Genomic DNA, 23,007 nt, shown 5'->3' on the forward strand with positions numbered 1-23,007 from the left:
CTACGTCTTCTACTACTTCTTCTAATTACTAATACTTCTACGACTAAAAATACTTATACTACAACTTCTACTACTACTACAAATATCACTACTACTACTACTAGTACTTATTCTAATGCTACTAATACTTCTACTACAACTTATACTACTACAAATATCACCACTGATGAATTTATTTAAGCCACAGAAACTGTTCAAATATCAAAATGTTCAGCTCTTTCAGGAGAGGTGTGATATGACTTTTCATATTTGTAATCTTTAAACTCTTTGAATTATTAAGCTTTTTACAATTTGTTTTTGAATTGGATATCTATTTTCAGCAATGTTTTTGCGATTAATTTCAGTTTTCAGCATTCCAACGCATTTTCTAGTTCTACTCACTGTTTGATAAACATTGATTTCCATAGTTTACTGTTTTTGCCACTGTCAGTTTAGGATTTTTCACATGCATTGTGGGAAATCAGTGTCCCTCAGTGCAGACATGCAGACTTTTTTGAGAAGACTTAATTGTGTCACTAATGCTATCATTAAGCATTGAATAGGGCCATTTGTAGCACTGTCGATTCATCATATACTGTATGCTATTTCCAAACTTTAATACATCAAGTGCTACATTTTAACAATATTTTGGCTCATAACCCCATCTGTAATTTTGTGATAATTTAATTTAACTGGGTGAAGGATCACCTACCGTGGCACGCAATATTTTTGTGACGTGATTAATAAGGAGATAATTACACAGTTAATGTGTAATCTTCAGCTCGTGGTTGGATGAAATTACGGAAATAATCACTTTGTCACGTGATGCTACTTCAAACCATCTCTTTTCTTTTTCACCCTGTACCATCACAACCAATGAAAACACTTTTCATTTCCAGGACAAAGTTTGGCAACACAGTTAAAAGTTTCATTATGAACCTGCAATTAGTTGCACTAAAGTTAGTCAGAAGGCAGCAGCTAAACACCACCAGAAGGCAAACTTTGGCCTGCTTTACATCTTGAGTCGGAGTAAAGCAGAGTACACCGTGGCAACTTCTGAGCCTCTAAACAAATAAGCTTTCTGTTCCACTGTCAGTCATGTTTATTCGCTAATGCAGATTAAGAAGTAATTGCTAACAATGTGTACACAGAATAATCTGCCTTGGCTGACTGCAGTGGAACAGATAATAGGCTGCGGAGATGTCCAGTGTAGGTTAGTATATGCTTCATTACACTTTTTTCCCTAATGTGTGAATTTAAAAAGATTCAGTCGGAGCAGAACCGACTGTAACCTTATCTCTCCCTCCACTCAGCCGTGTTTCACCTTGTGTACAGTAATGAGGTGTTAATCTAACCTATGGCTTGTTCGTGGAACTAGGATGATTTGTCTTAATTAGAAGCAAACCTGAAATTTTGCTCTGAATATTCACACAGGCTGCATGTTTACAACCTGAGATGAAAGTGGTCATTTTACCCTTTAGTTTCCCATTTTGTTCTTCTCTACATGTGTTCACAATACCTACTGTATACTTCACTAGAAAGCTGTTCTAGCTGTGAGGCTTGATGAAATGCACTCAATGAATAAAGGAAAATAATACCATATTGTTGAATTCTGCAACTAGTGATTATGTTAACTCCTCCCTGGCATTTTGTTCTCAGGATTGAGGGTTATCGAGATTAAAGGGAATTAAATTGTTGCTTAATGAAGCGAAGAAACAATAGATTACCGAAAGCTTATTTGAGATTCTATTGAAATGAGTACAACTTCTGTGACCTTTCACTCAAATTCATGCTGTTGACGTGTCGGCAAGCCGTCTCGTCGGTGCTGATCTACGAGGGCTGCAGAGTCCAAAATGGAAGCTTATAGCTGTGATGCACCATTCGTTTTACTGAACCTCTGAAGCTTTAACTGCGCCACAAAAGCGGAAAGGTTTGCAGTTACGAGACAGGAGTTGACATGAACCTATGGTCCTTTTAGCTGACTCTCTTTAATAGTGTATTCTTGTTACAGTGTATCGGCAGGACTATAAATGCAAGGATTCCACAAGTGACTTTTCATTTCAATCTTGAAAATAACATCTATAGCAGCTTCATCTCACCTCACATAGTAACTGACTCCTTACATAACGGACGAGCCACCTGTTGTATCCCCCTGTGTTACTTCAAAACAGTTAGAGAAACTGGAGGCAGACGAGCTCATTCAGTAATCACGACCACATCTGTTTCACAAATGAGCCATACGAAAAGGATAGAAACGACACAGCAGGGAAATGATATGAGAAATATTTCTTATTCAGGTGGACAGCCAGTGAGTACAAGCAGGAGTATAACAGAACGAAACAGATCGCCAAGGTTACCCTCCTTTGGCTGTCTACAGTGTGTGGAAGAGGAACAACATCTATACAGCTTTGACAGTGTATACGAGTTCTTTAGGATACCATGAGAACACAGTTTTATTCTTTTGTTATGTGCAAGGTACAAGCTCATGGCAAAAATTACAATACAAACACTGCATGTGGGGCATTGTACTTGAGATAATCAGGGTTCACGGATGCAGTCGGGCATATCCACCACCAGAATCAGGCTGTTCTGTCTCAATTTCAGGGCAGGGGGTAAAAAGGTTGGTTGCCTTCCCCGCACGATTTACAACATCTTCCTCTTCTCAAACTCCTACAGGAGACGGACAAGAGGAAAAAAGAAAGACATTGAGTGAGATGAAGTGGGATAGAAGTGAATGATTTATTCATGCAAAATTCACACAGCCTCTGTTTTGACCCGGTGCATCAGCGGTTGGCACTCTGGAGAGAGCATAGCGTCGTATGTGTCAGTTGTCAACACTAAAAACAGCTCACTTCCTTTTATTGATGGAGGCTACACATCTGCAAAAATCGGAGTTACGCGAGGTTACAATCAGCACAGTCCAACCATGCGACGACAAATGAGAACACATTATGCTAGCCATTAAGAAGGATGTAGCTATTTACATATTCAATTTGGGGAATATCATACAAACCGTAGGATGATAGAATATGTCGTTCCCCAAGAATCTTTCCATTCCACAGGGGGAAAGTAACTTAATTCAAATGCCATTTATCAGATCTGCAGAACACACAAGCACTCCTGCACATGTTGGCCCATTCCTCTGAGGCTTCTGGATACATGAAGGTCTACTGCCACCTTCAGGAGGAAAGAGTTTCACCTTTCTGAAATGGCAACCTTGGCCTCTCTCATCTCGAAGGGGGAAATAAATGAGACATTGTGGGTGGAAGGGAGATTCTTGCTTTACAGATGATGTGGGGTAAAAGAGGGAGTGGCAGAGGGTTCAATTATTATTAGGGACACATCTGTAGAGGAAATAAGAGGACAAGACAGAAGGAGGAGGATGGTATTGGTGACAGAAGCCGACAGATGCTTTGCAGGTCCAAGGTAGCAGGCAGTAACTCAAGGGTACAAGACAAGAATCAGAGCACCAAGGTAAGAGCAGAGTTGTTTGTGACAGAGAGGGGGGGGGGGGGGGGGGGAAACAGACTTTTTGTGCGAGACGCACTCGGACACCTGACAAATCAAGCCAGGATGAAGGGGGGGGGCGGTGTCGACAGCTTTAACACACCTGGGGCCAGATGTACTGGGCATCGTAAATAGTCTGCGTGAGCTACCTTCCACGTTTGAATTTATTACGCAAACTAGATCATGAGATTAAATGTGTTCTGCTTCCGTTTGCGCACATCTGAACACATGAGCATGCACGATTTCACTATCTGCTGCTGCAATTAGGAGTTCCAGATATTATGTAAAGGAGTAGAAAAGGTCAGAATTATTCTACCGTGCATATGAATTAAATACAATTTTTGATATCTTGTCCATGTACCAGTTGCACTAAAGATTCCTTCAGATATCACTCCTAGCACTGTATGTATAAATGTTGTACGATTTGCCATTTTCATATTGGCTGGCTCGATAAAATAGGATGTTTATAGACTGTTTATTTCACCTGATAGTTTCTTGCTTTTCTCACTGCATTAAATGCAGGGCTTTGTTGGAAAACATTGATGACGCTAAAACTGAAACATGAAAGATTGACAAAGAGAAAATGTGCAAAAGAAGTAGTAAGATTCTGCACAATGTCGGCTCTGAGCTTGTTCAAGGATCTCTGTGAAACATTACATTTACAGTATGAAACAACTATGTATTTAAATTAGAGTCACAGGCTGCAACAACTAATCCAAACACCCTGTACAATAACAGCATCGATACGTGGGAAAAGCAACGTTATCAACCTATCCAGATACATGGAATATAGAGGACAGCTGACACTTTAAACCTTTTAAAGTTACGCAGATACTTCTGGTTTAGATGTGAGAGATTAACTGGGCTGCTGACTGATCTTTCCCCTCTTCGTTGTTAAAAATCACTTATTTTGCATTTCGGTTTGCTCGATTTCCAGATGATACGTTGCATTTCTGATAAACCCGTGCTGACGGCGCAAATTCCAAATGTCTTTTTGAAGGTTTTATTTCCTATGTACCCGTGAACCAGGTGTGGATTAAACACTAAAAACGAAACATCGGAGGCTAAAGTAGTATTTTGTCAAACGGCTAGAATCCTGCTTACACGTTGTCAATGTGTATCTTTAATTTTTATTATTATGATGAATAGCGTGCGGGAACGTGCTTATGCAACTTTGAGGACAAAAGCATCTTCTGCAGAGTTTGTTCAATTTGATGAACTACCACTGAGCAGTAAGAGACTGGCTGGTCTCAGTTTATTGGAAACTCCTCAAAATACACATTCAATGATGCATGAGCGTGCTGTATTGCAGTTATTAATAAGGATGAGCACGTCGTACAGCCACTTGACAAACTATCGAATGAACGGCTGAATGAATGTACGGTCTAGACAAGGAGCTCCTTTTGTTCCACCTACTACGTGTATTATTAAAAAGCATCCACTGTAGCTGTATGTATGATTGATAAATCTCTGATTCATGTTTTCATCACTCGAGCAGGTGAGTGAATTATCTCGACCACGCCGAGCACTTGAGATCAGCGGGTCGTCATCGTTTCAGCCCACATCCGGAAAAAAGGATGCCGACTCGCTCCTATTGCTTCGATTACGGCGGTCAATAAGATTAACAGAGATGTATGAACACAACGTGCAGCAAAATGAGCAACCGCGTCGCACGTTTTTCATCATTACACGCAATGATTATGAATTCAACTTTGAGGGGGAAAAAACGTGTGTAAATCTATATCTGCGTGCAGTAGTGCCAGCAGCCGTAATGAAAGTACAAGATGATGAATGGGTGCAATACATGCTTTCACTTTTTATACATCTTGTTAACAATGCTTCCCTGGAGATGAATTGAAATAAAAAGGGGGGCCAAGTCAGCCACTGTCAACATGCATTTATTAATTTCTGCACTTCTCTTTACGGCATATTAAAAGTTCAATCCCAAACCTTGCTGCTCCCAGAAGAAGAAAAAGGAAATTCTTGTTCACAGTGAACCTCCTCACATTTGTATCCGCTCAGCGTTGAAAGATGCCACTAAGAGTGACCAGAACCACCAGTAGAACTACAGCGCTATGACAATAGGATTAAATAATGGGAACTGTAATTAGCTTGCTGGGAATAATCATCATGAAAACGTGACCTTGAGTATTTACTTTGTTTGTATAGGATTTTGTGTATTTGTTGTTAAGCTCTAAAACATTTTTCCTGTATGTTTTCAATTCTTTAAATCTCTCATGAATGTTTTGGACAGCAACACTACAGACAGAAGACTGAAGCCGGGGTCAAGACAAGAGGAGCAAGAGAAATCCAAAAGAGATGATCGACTTGGACCAACTTAACTGAGCATGTATGTGATAATGAGAACGCAAAATACAACATGTGACATTTAAATACTGGAGGTTTTAGGAAATAAAGTATAAATAAAGTTCATATAAATCAGGACTATTAGAGGTTGAAGATAAGTAGTTATAGAAATGTTACTACATTTATTGGTAAACCTTTGAAAGAACTTATGCTGTCCTGTCCAATGAAACAGTAAAACTATCACATCATCATCAGCATCAGTAGTGGAAGAAGTACTTAAGTAATTAAAAGTAGCACTGCAGGTGGTTGAGGCAGAGCTATTTTTATCGAACACTTTTGGCAAACACGTATTATTTATATACTGATCATACATTTATGTCAAATCTTAATCTGCAAAGTAACAAGTAATGCCAGTACAGCTGTCAGATAACTGTCGTGGGGTTCCCCCGAAAATGTAGTGGAATAGAGGCACAAAGTAGCATAAAATGAAAATACTTAAGTAAATGTACTATTACATTATATTCAACCATCGCTGTGCATGATTACTGTTCCTCGAGCCTCTGTAAACACTACTATCCTGCTGGAACAAAGGACTCACCTTGAAAATAGTGCTGCCCAGCTGGGCAGGGGACATGCTGACAACAACTCCAGCTGACTGGAGGGCTGCGATCTTCTCTTTGGCTCCGCCCTTTCCACCAGCGATGATGGCGCCAGCGTGGCCCATCCTACGGCCAGGAGGAGCAGTTAGCCCCGCGATGAAGGACACCACGGGCTTTGAATTAGCACCCTGAACATAGAAGAGGGGGACAGAGAGAGGTAAAATGAGGTTAAAATGGACCAAAAGAAAGGAGAATAAGCTCAAGGGAAGGTGTGAGGCTGTGAGTGTCGTTAGCAGAGCAACAAAGTGGATTAGGAGGAAGGAAAGAAGCAAAACGGGGGTAGAGGGTTGTATAAAAACAGAGGGAATTAGCTTTCTGCACCCTGTATTTTATTCATTCATTAGAAATTAAACACCCCGTGTCCCCCCATTACAGATAATAACAGGCTGGTCTAACCAGCCGTCTCTGTTTCAGCCTGCATTATTAAAACAAAGGGTCAATCAAGCCATTTAATTGCATGGGTTGGTGTATGACCAGAGACGGGCTCCGGCTCCTGCCGTTTCATATCATCTCATTTCTGAGATGGTAATTAGTCATGAAGGCACTGATTAGCTCAGCGCCTGTCTCTGCTGCTTGCTCGTTGATCGATGTTTCGTTCAACAGTTAAGATCACTTCCAAGGTGAAGAGAGACAATATTTCATCTTCAGCAATAACATCATACGCAAGAGGGACGGAGTGAGTGTGTGTGTGTGTGCGTACGTACAGCAGCTAATATTTCATACTTAGGAATAACAACATAATTGTAAGGGACGGCTTGCTCGCAGCACACACAGCTTTGCAGACTGCTTTCACAGAATGAATGTGGCATGTTCAGCAGCCAAAGCAATCCAGCAAGTTCCTTCAAAGAAGCCCACTACTTCTGCAATTTCTGCTGCAAATTCAGACCAGACACTGGCAGGAACAAGATGGCAGTCCGGCTAATATACACTGGAGATGACTTTTAATAATTAATACGAGCGGGACATTTATCAGCCAGGGAATTGTTGAGGGCCTTGGATAGAAATGCGCTGCTAATGAGACATTAACACTTGCACATCTAATATAGAAATGAAGAGAGGGGAATAACACTTTAAAGTGCTCCAAATGTGTTTCAAGCATCTGTTCTGTGTGTTGAAAAAAAATGTAAGCACAAAACAAAGTAACACTGAAACCCCCAACTCGGTATTCAAAAGTCAAATCACGTTGTGAATAAACAAACTACCCTCGTGTCGAGTCTTGAATCTACCTCAAACGAAAGGTTTAATTACTCCATTAATCCCTGCCTCCATTGAAGTACTACAGGAAGGCGAGTTACACCACCATTCACTTTACCCGTCCTTTGTCTTCCACTGTTAGCCGTTCAGATAGATTACCTTAATTATGAGACCAACAGGGTAGTTCACACATCTCTGTTCTATCAACACAAAACAGCGCTGCACCAAGGTGAGCAAGCTTAAAAATGCCAGACGGAGACAATTATCCGGCCCTATAAACATGACAGGTAGGCATGAATAAAAGTGGCATGTGCACGCGCATATGGCGCTCATCGACACTTTCCTTCCAACAGCCTTCCACCAGACTACAGGAGCCACTTCTCAGTGTTTATTCCACAGAGTTACGAGGGGTTTAACTCAGCTCAGTGGAGACAGGATGGGCTGGAAAAAATTAAAATAAAAAAGGGCTGAAATCAAAAATAAATTCAGTAAACTTCAAGCTAAGGTGCCAAATACTCAAGAACTACTTGATATCCATGAAGCAAATTGCAATATGGATATTCTGTGTAAAACATATTTCTGACTTCAGAAAGCCTGTGAAACTCTGGCACTGATAGGCAGACCTTTGATTCAGGTGACTTTTAAGACCATATCATGTTGGCAAGCATCGCAGACATTGATTAAGACTGAACCTTGAAATATGCCCTGCATCATAAAATCTGACAGCAGAGCCTACTGGGAAATATAAACTTGTTTTCTTGAATCTTTACAGAATTAAGTCGTCTGTAGATAAACAGTCTGCAGTAACTTAACTGGAACACTGACGGAGCAAGGAAATCGATACTTCCTTCACCTTTCTGGTATAATGTGTCGTTCTCAAACAGGAGTTCAATATATTTAATGTAGCGTGACACAAATCCATCACGACGCTGGGCCTTAATTAGCTTTTTATAAGTCTGGAGGCTGCTGATGAAGCAGATTATCTGACTTTTTGAGGGTTAAACTAAATAATACCTAAGAAGAATGTTTAACAAGTTAGAGAGAAATATTTAAGCTCCAAAGAGTCCAGAGGCAGGAATGACATAGTTCTTCAACAATGGAGTTATCAATTTTGATACTATTGACCAAATTCTTTCTACATTTGCTCTCCATAAGCACAGTTAAGTGTTGACTATGTACGAGTGTGCAACATGTTGCCAGACTTATTTTAGGCTGTAAATATAGACAATATAAAACAGAACAACAAAGATCTATTGTATGTACTTGATCTTCTAAAGATGCTTCTGAACTGGCTAAATCTTCTTTATTATCAGAGAGCAGAAATAATCTTTCATCAACTTATGTCTTCACTATTTTGTAGTTAATATTTTCAATGAGTTCACCTGCTGCGTCTTTCCAGCCATACTGTGCTTCACATTAATTATAATAAAAAAATACAACAATGAGGGCAGCCCTAGGTTACAGTATTGGCGATGCTAATCTAAATGTCAAAACGTCACCATACTACCTTCTGCTCTTCTCTACCGTCGAGTACATTTGTATGTGTACGATGTTCTTCACAACTAACCTTGAATGCAAGATCTGCAGCTTAATCCCACGCTCTGCTGGCCTTTTTCATGCACATGTTTCATTTGAACTGTCCCTTGCTGTCAACCACTCAGGGCGAGGGAGAGGTGGGTGTTTGTGCTTTATTTGTTGAGTGAGAGAAGTTATGCTCCTGAGACGCCAGCGAGGGGATTTGCATACATTAGAGCGCCGAGGGCAAATCCAATCCATTTCTCAGCTCAAGAGCGCCGTAAAAGCGCGCACGTGCACAGAAACAAACAAATACACTGACGAACAGATTATCATCTCCGGGGCGCGAAATGCAACGTAGGGGCCTGGTGAAGTTTAAAATGTCAATTCCGAGTTTGCAACCACTTAGCCACACAAGCTAATTATCACCCTGCTGCCGTTTATCAGAAAAGGTTCACTGCTCTTTAACAAAGCGGGTTTCTCGAACATCATACCTACATCCCATCTGTCCCCCACACACACACGAAAGTGAGAGACAGCCTGAGGCTGTGATCAAAAAGCAAGGACACTTTGATCTAGACGATGATGGTTCCCAGTGTTCACTGAGGGATTTGAAAAGGCATAACTAAGATATAATTCAGAACATGTTATGTGGGAACAGATGCATCTGCAGAGGTGAAGCGCTGTTTGTAGCAAGCTGTATTGCAAGGTGAGTGAGGTAAAGTAATACGTGTCCAGGGCGCTATTTCCTCACAGAGTTGTGCTGTTTGAGGTACTCCGCTGCATTCTCCTCAGCATTGCCTCCAATTTCTCCAATCAGGATGATGCCCTCCGTCTTGGGATCCTGCAGGAACACCTCCAGACAATCTATGAAGTTCGTACCATTGAATGGATCCCCGCCAATACCTTGCAGGAGACAAAGCAAACACTTGTTTAATCAAGAACCTGTAAGGATAGTTCCTGTGAATATTTAAAGGGATCACATTTGCCTTTTCAGAGAGTGGAATAAGAAGCAGATGGAACGTATCTTTCTGTTAATATGTGCTGATAATCAGAATTTTGATTATTCACAGTTCTTCACTGGGGTTGCCCGATCCATTTGGCAATGACTGAATTGTTTCACTTTGATAACAACTTTTTTTTACCTTCTAAATAGAGTGCGGCACGAATGAGTCCTAAATTCCCTAAAGAGTCGGCATTTTTGCGCTTCTGGTTCGTTGTGTGTTTTTTTTTTTTTAATGAGTTTTGGTTCGAGGCCTGAAGGTCTGTGGTTCACACAAGCTTAAGAGATTTTGTTCTATACGATGTCATCATGTCGACTTCACAGCCTTGTTGTGTATATGTTTGTGTCGCTCGCATACAGTCTGACGTTAACTTTCTACGTAAACTTGTGTTTGCGTCAGAGCTTATTTTCTGCATAATACAAATTGAAATGGAAAAATCCCACTGGATTGATAACTTCTGGGTTTGGCCAACAGAAATACATCATTCCTGCAGCACTCAATGCTCTCTATGTTTATCAGCTAACCGCTGATTGTGTCTGTCTGGCGATTGGTGCAGAGCAGGTTGTTTCCAGTGGGTTTGTAGAGCTTTGTTTATAGTGTACCAGCTGCTTCTTTAAACTACTCTATTAGAGCAGCGAGAGAGAATAAAAACAGTGACGTTACGGGACGGAAATCCAAACCAATGAGCTGAAAGATGCTGAAATGCTTCACAGAGATGAGGGGAAAAACTCTCTGTAGGTTTGCCACTTCAAGCGATCCCTTTGTTTATACAAAAAGATTGAATATAGCTGTGATACATTGAGTCTCTAACACAACAACATATTGTAGAAAGTGTAGATAAGAAACACTGTCTTCCGAAATAATGGAAAACTAGCCTGAGGTTAAAAGGAGCAGAACTTTTCAATCTCACTTCAAAGTCACTAAACATTTGTTTCATCTCATAACGATCCCAATTTATCTCTGCGCGGGAGTTTGACGACACATTTCTGTTCCAAGAATCATGACGAGCGACGCTTTTCCAAATCACAAAGGTCCAATAATAATTTTCAATTATGATTCCCACAACAAATTACACCAGCAGCCATAAAAGCACGGGCAAACCTTCCTGAGATGAATCTACTCTATTTATATTCTTACCATGAAGAAACCTGGCAACACGAAGAAAAAAAAAGTACATGAATAATAATCAAAGAGAAGCACATTACCTGCAACAAAGACGACATCGATATTAAATATTGTATTAACTGGAATTTGCTGTAGTCCCAAGGTCATGCTCAGACTTAAGAAATCACGAGCAGAACCACCCATAAACCTCCTTAATGAACTCCACAATATTTAATACGGTTTTTATGAAGTCTGGCTAGACGACGCTCCGTAATTAAAATGTCTAAATAATAATGAAGCCAAGTTGTTTTTCAGTTCATTTCAGCATCCAGCAAGCCCTCTAATATGGATTTTCCTGTGGGCACCACATTTGCCAGAGGAATTTGTCTTTGTAAAACAGTTCATCTTTATACACGCTGTGTTGCCAAGTAGCACACGTGCTCGGTATAATGGTGTTATTACAGTAAGTCTAGAGGGTCTGATGGAATTAAAACAGATTGGCTGACAGTTCCAGTACGTAGAGATGCATCAACAACAGACGTTTGGTGGGGGGGGCCTCAACTGATCATTTCACTGAGAATGACGGTAAAGATTGATCAGTGAATACATTTGTGAGATAATTCTTTGACATGAAGACCATAACAAACATTGTTCTGTATAATGTCCTAGCTTCAGCTTGCTCTATAAAACTGAATGCGTCTCTAAACCCACAGACACAATTCTCCGGAAGAAAAGTGAGGTAATAGCACGATGAGTAGGTGATGGAAAGTTCCACGTCTGTACTCTGATATTGCAGTAATGACTGTATTACCTGCAAGTCACACAGAACAGAGTATGTATCTAGGTTCAGGCAATACAAATTCGTCAAAAAAGGATCACGATCTAAAAGACATGAGACATTTATGAAATCCACGCTCTCTGAACGGCTCCGCTTTTTAAGGATATTCATGGAGTTACTTTATCGCAAGGTCTTTCCGTTTTGAACCTCTTTGTATCATGTGATAATGTGACAGAGAACCACAGGAGATTAAACACATCTTGTTCCAAGATTTTAAGGACAAAGAAATGTGCAAGTTGACAGTTTCCACATGCCTCTGAGTCCATCGAGCGGTCTGCTCATTCTCAATGGTGCCCTTTAGAAGGTGGCAGCAACTGTGATGTTCAGATCTCACAGGAATATTTTAAGCAATGATCAGAAAGTTGGTAAATGCTTTTTCAATACAAAGCGTTTGTGCTATTCGCTGGAATGAATCAGAATCTGATGAGTTTTCGTGCAAATAAATCTCCTCCATTATTCTCTGTTCAATTTCCTCCAACAACCCATAAAGCAATACACTGTATCAGGCTCAATTTGATATTCCAGTCCCAGTTAACTGCCTGTTGTAATATCGTCCGGATATAAAACTAGGAGGTGTGTTAGTGTCACAGTGTGCTAAATATATATGTTGTACATGCCACAGGTCAGTGGTACCTACCGATGCAGAGTGACTGGCCCAGGCCGACTTGTGTAGTTTGATGCACAGCTTCGTACGTCAGGGTGCCCGATCTTGACACAATGCCTGAAAGAAATATTAACTTTGTTATTTTTTTTATTTAGTCATTTCGAGTTACCAACTAAAAACACTGCTCCAATCAAGTGTAAAGAAATGAAATATCATGAAGTTGTAATCTTCTGTCCAACTCTGACTGAATTGTTTCATCATGACAGCAAAAAACAAAGATGTCAGCTCTGTAACAGCTGCTCCGTCTGTGCTTTGGGAATGATGACGGGTGATCTACTATAAAAACAGACTTCCTGTGAAGGTTCACTTGGTAACAGCAGCACACTCTGCTTATCAAGCTGTCAACAGCAGAAGCTCAATCTACAATTCAAGTACAGTGTTTCATTTGGAAGGTAATGCATGAATGGTCTGTTACATCACACTTCAGTCATTTCAAGATTGCAGTTGGAGAACTATTATTTAATGAAATAACTATGCTTTTCAGAAGTAACTTTTATTCCCATGTATAATTGAAATGATTCAAGATCTAAACAAAGAACTTAAAGTGTGATGTCATGAATTTCAAACAAAGAAATCTCACCAATTCTTCCCTTCTTGTGAATGTGACCCGGCATGATCCCAATCTTGCATTCTCCAGGCTGCAGAAAAGTTACATTTTACATTAAAAGAATATTTACTTTGATGTAAGAAATTTGAGCAAAACAGGGGTGATTAGTAGATATAATAGTGTTTAATAATTCATAATTAAGGTTCATAATTAGTCATAATCATAAGGGGTTTGGGAATGCATAATTAAGATAAACATAAACAAACATGCAGAAGCATGAAACTTCTGCCAAGTTGCCGAAGTTTAACTTTCATTTTGAAGGATTATTATAGATGGGATTAAACAATAACTGACAATCATTGAATGTGTTAGCTGCTCAGGAGAGAGCGAGATGTGTAGACAGGCGTTTACTGAAGGTGTCAGCGTAGGTAGCCAATAAAAATTGAGATAGATGAAAGGGGAGGAGTCGCGAATGAATATAAGGGAGGGGTATAGCCAAGAGTTTTTTTCTCTCCTGTTAGTTAGATGTCCGAGGGAAGACGTGTTCTCCTGGGACTGGGAGAGTTTTTTCCAAGGGGGGGTTAATTGTTTAATATTTCAAAGATTAATGTACACCATTGCATAACTGTAATTGCAACAGCAGGATTAAAATCCTTTCTGACGGTAAACCAGTTTCGGTAATGTTTTTAGCGCCGTGTTTCTGAAGAGCTATCAGGACCACGTGTGCTGGCTGCTCCACGCTCCTTGTGAGAGGAGTTTTTCCTCCACATTGACATACACATATATGACTGTTTTTAACAACCACTACTGAATACTGTATCACTGGTAATGTTGTATTATCAGTTCCCCAAAATCGTCTCCTGTAGAAAAGCTTTTCTCCATGGAACACGGTCATCTATTATTAAGCTTTTTACACCATAAACTCACTTTAAATAAACCAGAACAAAGTCAGCGGATATTCACTGGGAAGATTCCCATAAGTGAGGAGAACTACTTAACTTTTAGTTTGCTTTATCAAAATGCAAAGATTGCCAATCTTTTAAATCAGGAACAACTGGGCTATTTAACACAAATAACTAACATTGTTTATTAGTAGTGCTGGGCAAGTTAACGCGTTCATTTCGTGTTAACGCATTCAATAATTAACGCCGACAATTATTTTTTAAATTTATTATAATTTTTTTTTTTTAATTGAAAGACAAGAGACAATACATATACATAACACGAGGATGACAAGAACAGTGGGATAAAAGCCAGCAAACATCCTATAGTCAGAATGTCTCATGTTTATCGTTTTGTATTAGAGATATGATGTCCCTTCAGGGTTGCCGTAGAGAAAAGGCGACGACTGTACATCGCTGCGGTAAAGTCAGCAGACACTCAGATCTCCGTGGTCAACTCAGCAGACACTTACCGGCACATGTTAGTGCACCTATATGCTGACATTCACGGTAAATGCATTTAAACGGCACAGATGGGGAGCGAGCGAAGGACTTTGAAAGTTAGCGGAAACATTAACGTGAGACAACATCCGGTTTTCAGAATAAGATGCCAACAAAGTATGAATTATATTCACATAAAGTATGAAACATGCTACCTGCATCTCGTGAACCAAATGTTATTGCCCTTTTGTTCATATAGCAGTACTTTTAAAATAAAAGTGCGCAATACACTACTTTTGAATTAATGATTGAACTTTGCCATAACAATGCGATTAATCGCAAAAAATCTATGCGATTAAATATTTTAATCGTTGCCCAGCACTATTTATTAGCAAAAACACAAACAAAAAAAACAGCAGTATGAATAAATTGTGCTCCTTTAAGGTTCTAGTTGCCTTAAATTCACTGTTGAAAAGGTAACAGAATATTAATGCATTAAATCTTGACAACTACTGGATCCCTGAGAGGAACATTGTACTCTCAGCCACAACCAAAAATCAATAAGTAACTACTTTTTTTTAAAACATGTTTTGTGAGGTCACAGTGACTTTTGACCACCAAATTCTAATCCGTTCATCCTCGAGTCCAAGTGGATGTTTGTGGCAGATGTAATGAAATTCCCTCCAGGCATTACGGAGCTACTGCAGGAATCTGAAGACATAATGCCTCCGTAGCTATTACCAGCACCGGCATAAGAGAAAGCACACGCATTAGTGTGTGTGTGTGAGCGCTTACGTTGATGACTCCTGGGCAGTTGGGGCCTACGAGGCGGGTGGCGCCCTGGCGCAGGAGCTTATGTTTGACTCTGACCATGTCCTGCTGGGGGATGCCCTCAGTGATGCACACCACCAAGGGGATCTCGGCATCAATGGCCTCAATGATGGCCGCTGCTGCGAACGGAGGCGGTACATAAATCACAGTGGCATCTGCCCCTGTGCCCTCCTTTGCCTGAGGCAAGGAATAAAAATAAAAAAGGTATCGGTGGTGCATTCAAAATGGAAATTCTAAAGTTATGCAATAGTGCCACCTAATGTTTCATTAAATGCATCTGCAAACGCTTCACAGTCCCAAGCAGTACATTACAGGAAATCTGTCAGATCCATATCACACATTTCAGCTTCAATATGTTTACAACAGGCGTTGAAAGAGGACAACAGACCGATAAGGAGTCATACGTACCTCCTTGACGGAGTTGAAGACTGGCAGGCCGAGATGTGTCTTGCCACCCTTGCCGGGGGAAACACCTCCGACTAACCGGGAGCCATAGTCAAGAGACTGCTGACTGTGAAACGTTCCCTGAGAGGAAAGAGGAGGAGTTATGAGTGTGTAATGAAGTGGGACGCAAGCCACTTCCTGGAGCGCCAACCTTGAGATATCATCACAGACAGAGAGGATGGAGGGAATATGCTGCCATCCAGGATTAATCTCCTGTGCCGCTGAGTAAAGAGAAGGATACAGAAGTGAGGCTACTGGTAAATAAAAAAATATATATATAAATAAAAAAAAATATATATAGATAGATTGATAGATAGATAGATAGATTATCTATCTATCTATCTATCTATATATATATATATATATATATATATATACACGATGAGGAACAATGTTCTCGACAGATAAATAATGATTTAAGCTAAGATTAATCACCTCACAGAATATTCGAAAAACAAATTGAAAAAAGCGGCTTCGGATATAGAAAGATGGTTTTATTTCACATACTGTCACTTCCATGTGGGCTATTGGGTACCTGTCATGCGCTGCCACTGCTGAAATATTTTATGAGCTTCGAACCAAACAAAGAAGCTTTTCTGATTTGTCTTAACCTCAGATGATCCTCTTAACTGTCATTACTAACACAAATTCTAACTTACAATGTCAGCACCAATGGAAGTAATCAACCACATAGACACTATGAATGTGACCATGCCTGTAAAAAGGTGCAGGACAGATGCAGTGAAAGTTAAATTTATTCCAAACAGATTAGCTTTAAAAAAAAAAAAAAAAAAAAAAAAAAAAAAGGGAAGAGTGTGCATCATTTAGGGGATCTAAGCTTTCAGCTTCAAAATGCAGTTCAGGGTTTGAATATGTCCCCCTTTGTAAACATCACAGAGCTACAATGACAAGCTGATGCAGCATTAATAAGAGGAATATGTGGAAGCTGGATGTAAAGAGGTTCATACATGTACTGTAGATAAAGAGAGGGACACTGATGCTGGTGTGTCTGGTACAAATTAAACCATCAGGTACCGATTGAAATGAAAATAAACACGATAAAGCACCAACGAAAACCAAAGGGAGTACGTTGTATCTTGTGAGTGAATCAGAGTTGATGAAGTCAGTGTAAATTAATTTCCTCATATACGTCTGTAGTCGGTGAAATGTTACTGAAGATGCTGAAACAACAAAGAGAAAGTCACCACGGGTCATAACCGCACGTGAAAATAAATGATCCTCATGTAAAAAGTAGTATTAGCCTATTAAGAGGAATTAGAAGCTATGAATCAGCATCTTTTCCCCAAATTATAAATATACCGGTACTCGTTCAACTTCTGCTAACGTTGCTGTTTTTGCCAGTCATTATTATCGCTAATAGTGAGACACTAAATTTGCAAAATTGCTTGCTTATCAAGCCAGAAAGACTAGACAGTGTGCACTCAATAGCACTTATTCATTTCCCTTTCTAATTACCCGGAGTGTTCACTGGAACTATATTTAACAACGTTTGATTATGTTAAAGAAAATGGAAGATGAAACATGGAATGTGCATGAGGACAGAGGGGGATTATAAATCTATAAAGTCCACATTTCTGGCGTGTTGAGCACACTTGCCAAGATTTTCATTCTCCTCGACTGAACACCTGAGAGTTTTTACACTATTGAAAAATAACTGGAAGGTATTATCATGGACTAAAACAGTGACTGAGGAAAGTCACAAGAGTAAAAAACAAAAACTGAGGTCTGAGGAAAAATCTATTCCTCCAAAACTAGCAGAAAACAACTATTTGATATATTATCATGAATAATACTGCAAATACTCGACTTGAAATGACAAAATGTATATAATTTAGTTAACTCCACATGTTTATCAAGGTGGACATCACCTGTAAAAATATTAACAAGTAATGGAAATAATACACTTTTATGAACTCTCCTCTCTGTGTATCAAAGCCTTTTAGCGTGACCTGCGTGAGTGTGTGTTAGTGAGTGTGTGAGTGTGTGTACGTAGTAAGGTGATGTACCAAGTCGCCGTACAAACCTGCTTCCCGGTGAAACCTTGGCAGATGACCTTTGTGTTCTTGGTGATGTAGAGGTTCTGTCTGGATGCAGTATAACAGTGCCTGACTGCACTCTGCTGCACTGGATGGAGAAAGAGGAAAGGGGTCAAAAATGAAGGAATTAAAAAACATAAATAAACAAATACCCATATACATAAATGCGTATAAACACATGTAAATAGAAATCATCAAAATCTTACAAAATGATAAATTCCTATCCACTGAAAAGGAGGACTCTAGAGTGCTGCAGGAATGAGTAGTTTCTTTATTTGTGCACTTCCGGTTTCCTTGCAAATCAATGCGTTTTGTGAATGAGGTTTTTAGTTAGATCATTTAAAAAGGGTCTGTGGTGAACACAAATTGAAAGATTTTAAGGTTTTGTTCTACTGTATGAAACACGTCAGTAACTATCCCACTGGTGAATTTTGAAGCTTTTGCGTGTCCTGAAGGAAGTGATTGTTAATCAGACGCTAAATGAGACTACGAAACATCATCACCACGCCTTTAGCTTGGTGGCGGTAACATGATGGCTTGCCGTCAAGGGTATCAGTGCAATAGAAATGTTGGCCAACAACAACAACACACCATCCCTGCAGAGATCTACAACTGTACTGTCATGCGTGTGCAAATACATAAAGATAAGCGGCCATTTAATGGTTTGAAGGTGAAAAAACTGAACAAAAAATAAAGAAGGTTAAAATAATAATAGTCTGTTCACTTTTCCTCCAAGACTTCAGAATAATCTCTTTGCTTCTGCAATCATCTTTTATTGTTGTTGACTTACAATGTCAGCTTTTCTTCAGTGCGAATGGTAAATGGACTGCGTTTATACAGCATCTTTCTACCTTAACGGATAAACCGCTTTACAATCTTTCCTCTCATTCACCTATTCACACACACATTCACACAGCGATGGTGGCGGAGCGAGGTGCTGGCCTGCACAATGGGGGCATTTTTCTTCCAGTGTCCCGCTCAAGGACAAGGGGCTCACACCGCCAACCTTGTGAATAAAAGACGACTTGCTCCTGAGCCACCCCTGCCCACTTAGTTTTCCAAGATGTGCTATTATTTGTTATTTATGTTTGTGCTGTAATGCTGTCAACAACTGAAGGAAATGTATAATAATGCCATCGATTTCAAGGCTGTTATCAGCACATTTTGTGTACCGTCAGCTAAAGTTGCAGCGTAACGGCATGTGTTTAAATGTATATTTTGAAAGTGGAATAAAAGTTTGTTTACAAATTGTAAACAAATACAGAGGTCAAAACTCATCACTTCTTATGTGTTTTATTGATGCCTCCAAAGCTTTTGATCGTGTTAATCATAGTAAATTATTTTTTAAACTGAGCCAAAGAGGTGTCCCCACATACATAGTGAGAATTCTGGCTTACTGGTATGCGCACCAGAGTATGCAAGTAAAATGGGGTAAAAGTGTGTCAGCCCCATTAGGGGTTAGCAATGGTGTCAGACAAGGGGGAATTTTGTCCCAATTCTGTTTAATCTGTATATTGATGATCTGTCCAAGCAACTGAAAGCCTGTAATACTGGGTGCATGATTGGAAATACTCTGGTTAATCACATCATGTATGCAGATGATCTGGTGATCTTTAGTCCTTCTAGCACTGGTCTTCAGCAGCTCCTCACTATATGTACTGTGTATGGTGTGGAACATGACATCAAATGCAACGCCAGTAAGAGTGCTATCCTGATCTGTCCAACTAAAGAGGACAACTGTCTAAACTTCCCTGACTTCAAATTGTCTGACAATAATCTTGGTGTCTGTAGTGAAGTAAAATATCTTTGTAATTTTTTAACAGAACACATGTCTGATGATAACGACATTTCCAGGCAATGTCGTATGATGTATGCACAAGCAAACAGTCTCTCACGCAAGTTTGGTCTGTGTACAGATGGAGTGAAGATGTCTCTGTTCAGAGCATATTGTACTCCACTCTACACTGCACACTTGTGGTCAAACTACAAAAAAAAGAGTCTACAGAGACTTCAAGTAGCGTACAATGACGCCATGAGAATACTTTTAAAGAGACCGAGATGGAGTAGTGCCAGTGAAATGTTTGTGGCTGCACGAGTCAACACTTTCCAAACAGTTTTAAGAAATCTCATGTACAAATTCATCTGTCGACTGAATGACTCTGTAAATGGGATCATACTTGTTTTAACCAACATAAGGTTTAGCACCACACGCTACCAGTCCCAGCTGTGGAGACATTGGTACAGCTGTCTCTTTGTAAGGCATTGCTAGGCCTATGTACTTTTATTGTTTGTGTCTGTTTTTTTATGTATCTGCCTGTATGGACCCAGAGTCTGAAATAAAGTCTATCCATCTATCTATCTATCTATCTATCTAACATTGTCATCAGACAACAAGTCACGTGACACAAAAACAAACAAAGTGCCGGTAAGAAAAACGTTTTATTTCTCTGTAGTCCTTTCCATAAAATAAAATTGGTTCAGTATTGAGGGAGAACGGCTCCCTCAATACTGAACCAATTTTTCCCTCCAATTTTTTATTTTTTTTTATATATCCCCAAATTAGTCACAAAAACATGAGAAAATAGGGTCCAGGTTGAAAAATACTGAAGTTACACTTTAATTCACTATCTATCACCGAATGAGGAAGCACGATGGTGATTGAGCCTATGAGCCCACTGAGGAAAATGCTTACATTTGCAGTATTAGGTGTCTGTGGCAACATTGTGATGACCTCTCGAAAGTAAGATCCAATAACATGCCTGCAAAATACTGCTCATCGCCAAAGGTGGCACCAAAGACAATGGTACGGACCAGGATTGTAACTTTACATATTATTTTACGCAATAGGCCACATTTTTTAACACAGCTTCTCAAATGTCATTCAGGGTGCTGGGAACTTGCAGTGGCCTTTTTTTTTTACAGTACTTTCTGAGAGTTTGTAAACCACTTAATCAACAAGTAATTGTGTGTGCGGGTATGTGGACTGGCGACAGTCTGTGTATGTAATGTATGTATGCAATATGTTAATTGTATTGTATTGTTTTTTAACAGCAGACACTGTACACTGTATGTATGTTTCCAAGACAAATTTCCTTCGGGACAATAAAGTCCATCTTATCTTAATTGAAAAACAACTTGTTAACTGCATTCAGGTTTCACTCCTTGAACAGATGATATGACACTATGACCTAAATGAACACTACACTACATCCGATTGCCTCTCTTCAGTGCACTAGTCTGACACGCAGCTGTTCTGAAACCTTAAGTGAATACATTCGACCTATCACATGCGGGTGGATACAACCCGTAAGAAAAAGGCTTCAAACAAGAGATGTCTGCTAGCAACAAACGAAGAGGTAAAAACAAGGCCCAAGAAGATAGAAATAACTGATGACTACCGGTGACTCTCTATGGGGTCTTGAAGCTTGTCACTAGACTTTATTCAAAGCTCAACAAAGTAACCTTAACACATTAAATATGGGCAATCAAAACAGAAGCTTGTAACCCTCAAAATGTACCTGCATGTATTTAAAAACATATTTTCTAAGTGGACAAATAGTGCATCCCTACTTATAATACAACTGCCAGTTAGATGCAAGCTTCTAACTGGGATCACTGACAATGAACTTTGGTCTTCCGTCCAGAGACAGCTGACACTGTAGCGATACAAAGTTCAGTTAGCCACTTTAGCTCAATGTCCCAACAATGTCACAGCTACTAAATCACGGCTGTATCATAATAATCTAGAACTGTAGCTTGCCAATGCATCGTATACAGCAAACGTAGGTGTCAGATATCTACAAAAATGCTCAGAGCTGCCACGTTAACCACGTATGCTGCAGACAGACTGAACAGCTAATTTAGCTGCTTCAAATTATTGACAAATAGCATGAGCTAACGTTAACTTACTCTAACAAAACAACTTGAGCAGAGTACATGGACGAGCGTCGTTCAGTCGAGAGGACATGGAAGGTCATAGATCGATACTTGCTCTGGCCTGGGAGCAGGCTGCTCTGGGTAAAGTTACATTTCAGCTGGACGTTAGCAAAAGCTAGCTAGTTAGCTAGCTGGCTAACTAACTGTCAGTGAGCTACTACAACATTAGACGGCTGGTAGGCTAATGTGGCTAACTAGCCTGGAAACTCACTGACAGCAAACCAAGGGAGGCTTTGCTAGCCAGTGCAAGATTAAGCGAGCCAGCAAAGCTCTGCTTATGTAGCACAAAGCCAACGAGTATACTTGTGTTACAGAAACTAAACTGTCAAACATTCCAGGTGATTACAAACTAGAATTTAGTCAAATACTTACAAAGCAGCCTGGCAAACAACCTGCTGTGAGACATCTTCGGTCATTCACCAATGACACCAGAGGCTGAGGACCCGACACACAGATTATAGCTGACTATAAATATCCCCATCTGGATTATTGAATGATCTTGAAAACATCTGCTTGTTTCATAATGAAGTCCAAGCTTTCAATTCGCATTGGTAATTGCCTGCTTATGGATTTATCTATGAGTTTTTAATATGGGGTATAAAATAGACACAGGAATCGCATTTTTTTCCAGGCAAATTAGTTGGCTGCTTCAATTCACAATGCATTATGGGTAGGCTAGTTCTTAACAGGGTACGTTAAACCTGCTAGCACTAGAGGTCGCTTCAACCACATGGATCATTTTAGTAGGTTAAATGTCAGCTCGATTGCCAAAAGCAAAAATTTTAATTTAGTTGAAAGTTTATTCTTGGTATTGACAACAGTTTTTAAGTCATTCAAAAACTGCAACGACCACTTACTTTATTGGAGCTTTCAACATCCTGTTGTACATTTTAATGAAATATATTTAGTCATTCATTTTAAGATATTCCTTTTTTTGTAAATATGTTGTAGGAGTACTTACACCATGCAGGCAGCCTGTGATGGGTTCAAAAATGATTAACACACTCCACCATAGTCATAAATTATACTTTGTCTTGTT

General features: G+C 39.7%; 1 protein-coding gene across 1 annotated transcript; it reads right to left on the reverse strand.

The window, feature by feature from the left end:
- Window positions 1–2,247: 2,247 nt before the first annotated feature.
- On the reverse strand, window positions 2,248–22,412 carry suclg1 (succinate-CoA ligase GDP/ADP-forming subunit alph). The gene is made up of 9 exons (XM_079279406.1): window positions 22,341–22,412; window positions 18,020–18,120; window positions 15,940–16,056; window positions 15,496–15,708; window positions 13,352–13,409; window positions 12,745–12,828; window positions 9,916–10,067; window positions 6,392–6,580; window positions 2,248–2,649 (listed from the first exon to the last, which is right to left on the reverse strand). The coding sequence occupies exons 1-9, from the start codon at window positions 22,372–22,374 to the stop codon at window positions 2,623–2,625; spliced, it is 975 nt and encodes a 324-aa protein (XP_079135532.1). The 5' UTR covers window positions 22,375–22,412; the 3' UTR covers window positions 2,248–2,622.
- Window positions 22,413–23,007: the final 595 nt, after the last annotated feature.

Source organism: Melanostigma gelatinosum (genome assembly GCF_949748355.1).
Source record: "Melanostigma gelatinosum genome assembly, chromosome: 11".
NCBI classification, from domain to species: Eukaryota; Metazoa; Chordata; class Actinopteri; order Perciformes; family Zoarcidae; genus Melanostigma; species Melanostigma gelatinosum.

What these genes read in the sequence shown, in the direction of transcription:
- suclg1 (XM_079279406.1), bottom strand. Translation starts at nt 22,374, where the DNA reads ATGTCTCACAGCAGGTTGTTTGCCAGGCTGCTTT. An exon ending in AAGGTTTCACCGGGAAGCAG is followed by an intron (nt 16,057 to 18,019) that starts GTTTGTACGGCG and finishes CTTTCCTCTCAG; the next exon opens with GGAACGTTTCACAGTCAGCA. An exon ending in GGGCCAGTCACTCTGCATCG is followed by an intron (nt 10,068 to 12,744) that starts GTAGGTACCACT and finishes GTCTCCTGCAAG; the next exon opens with GTATTGGCGGGGATCCATTC.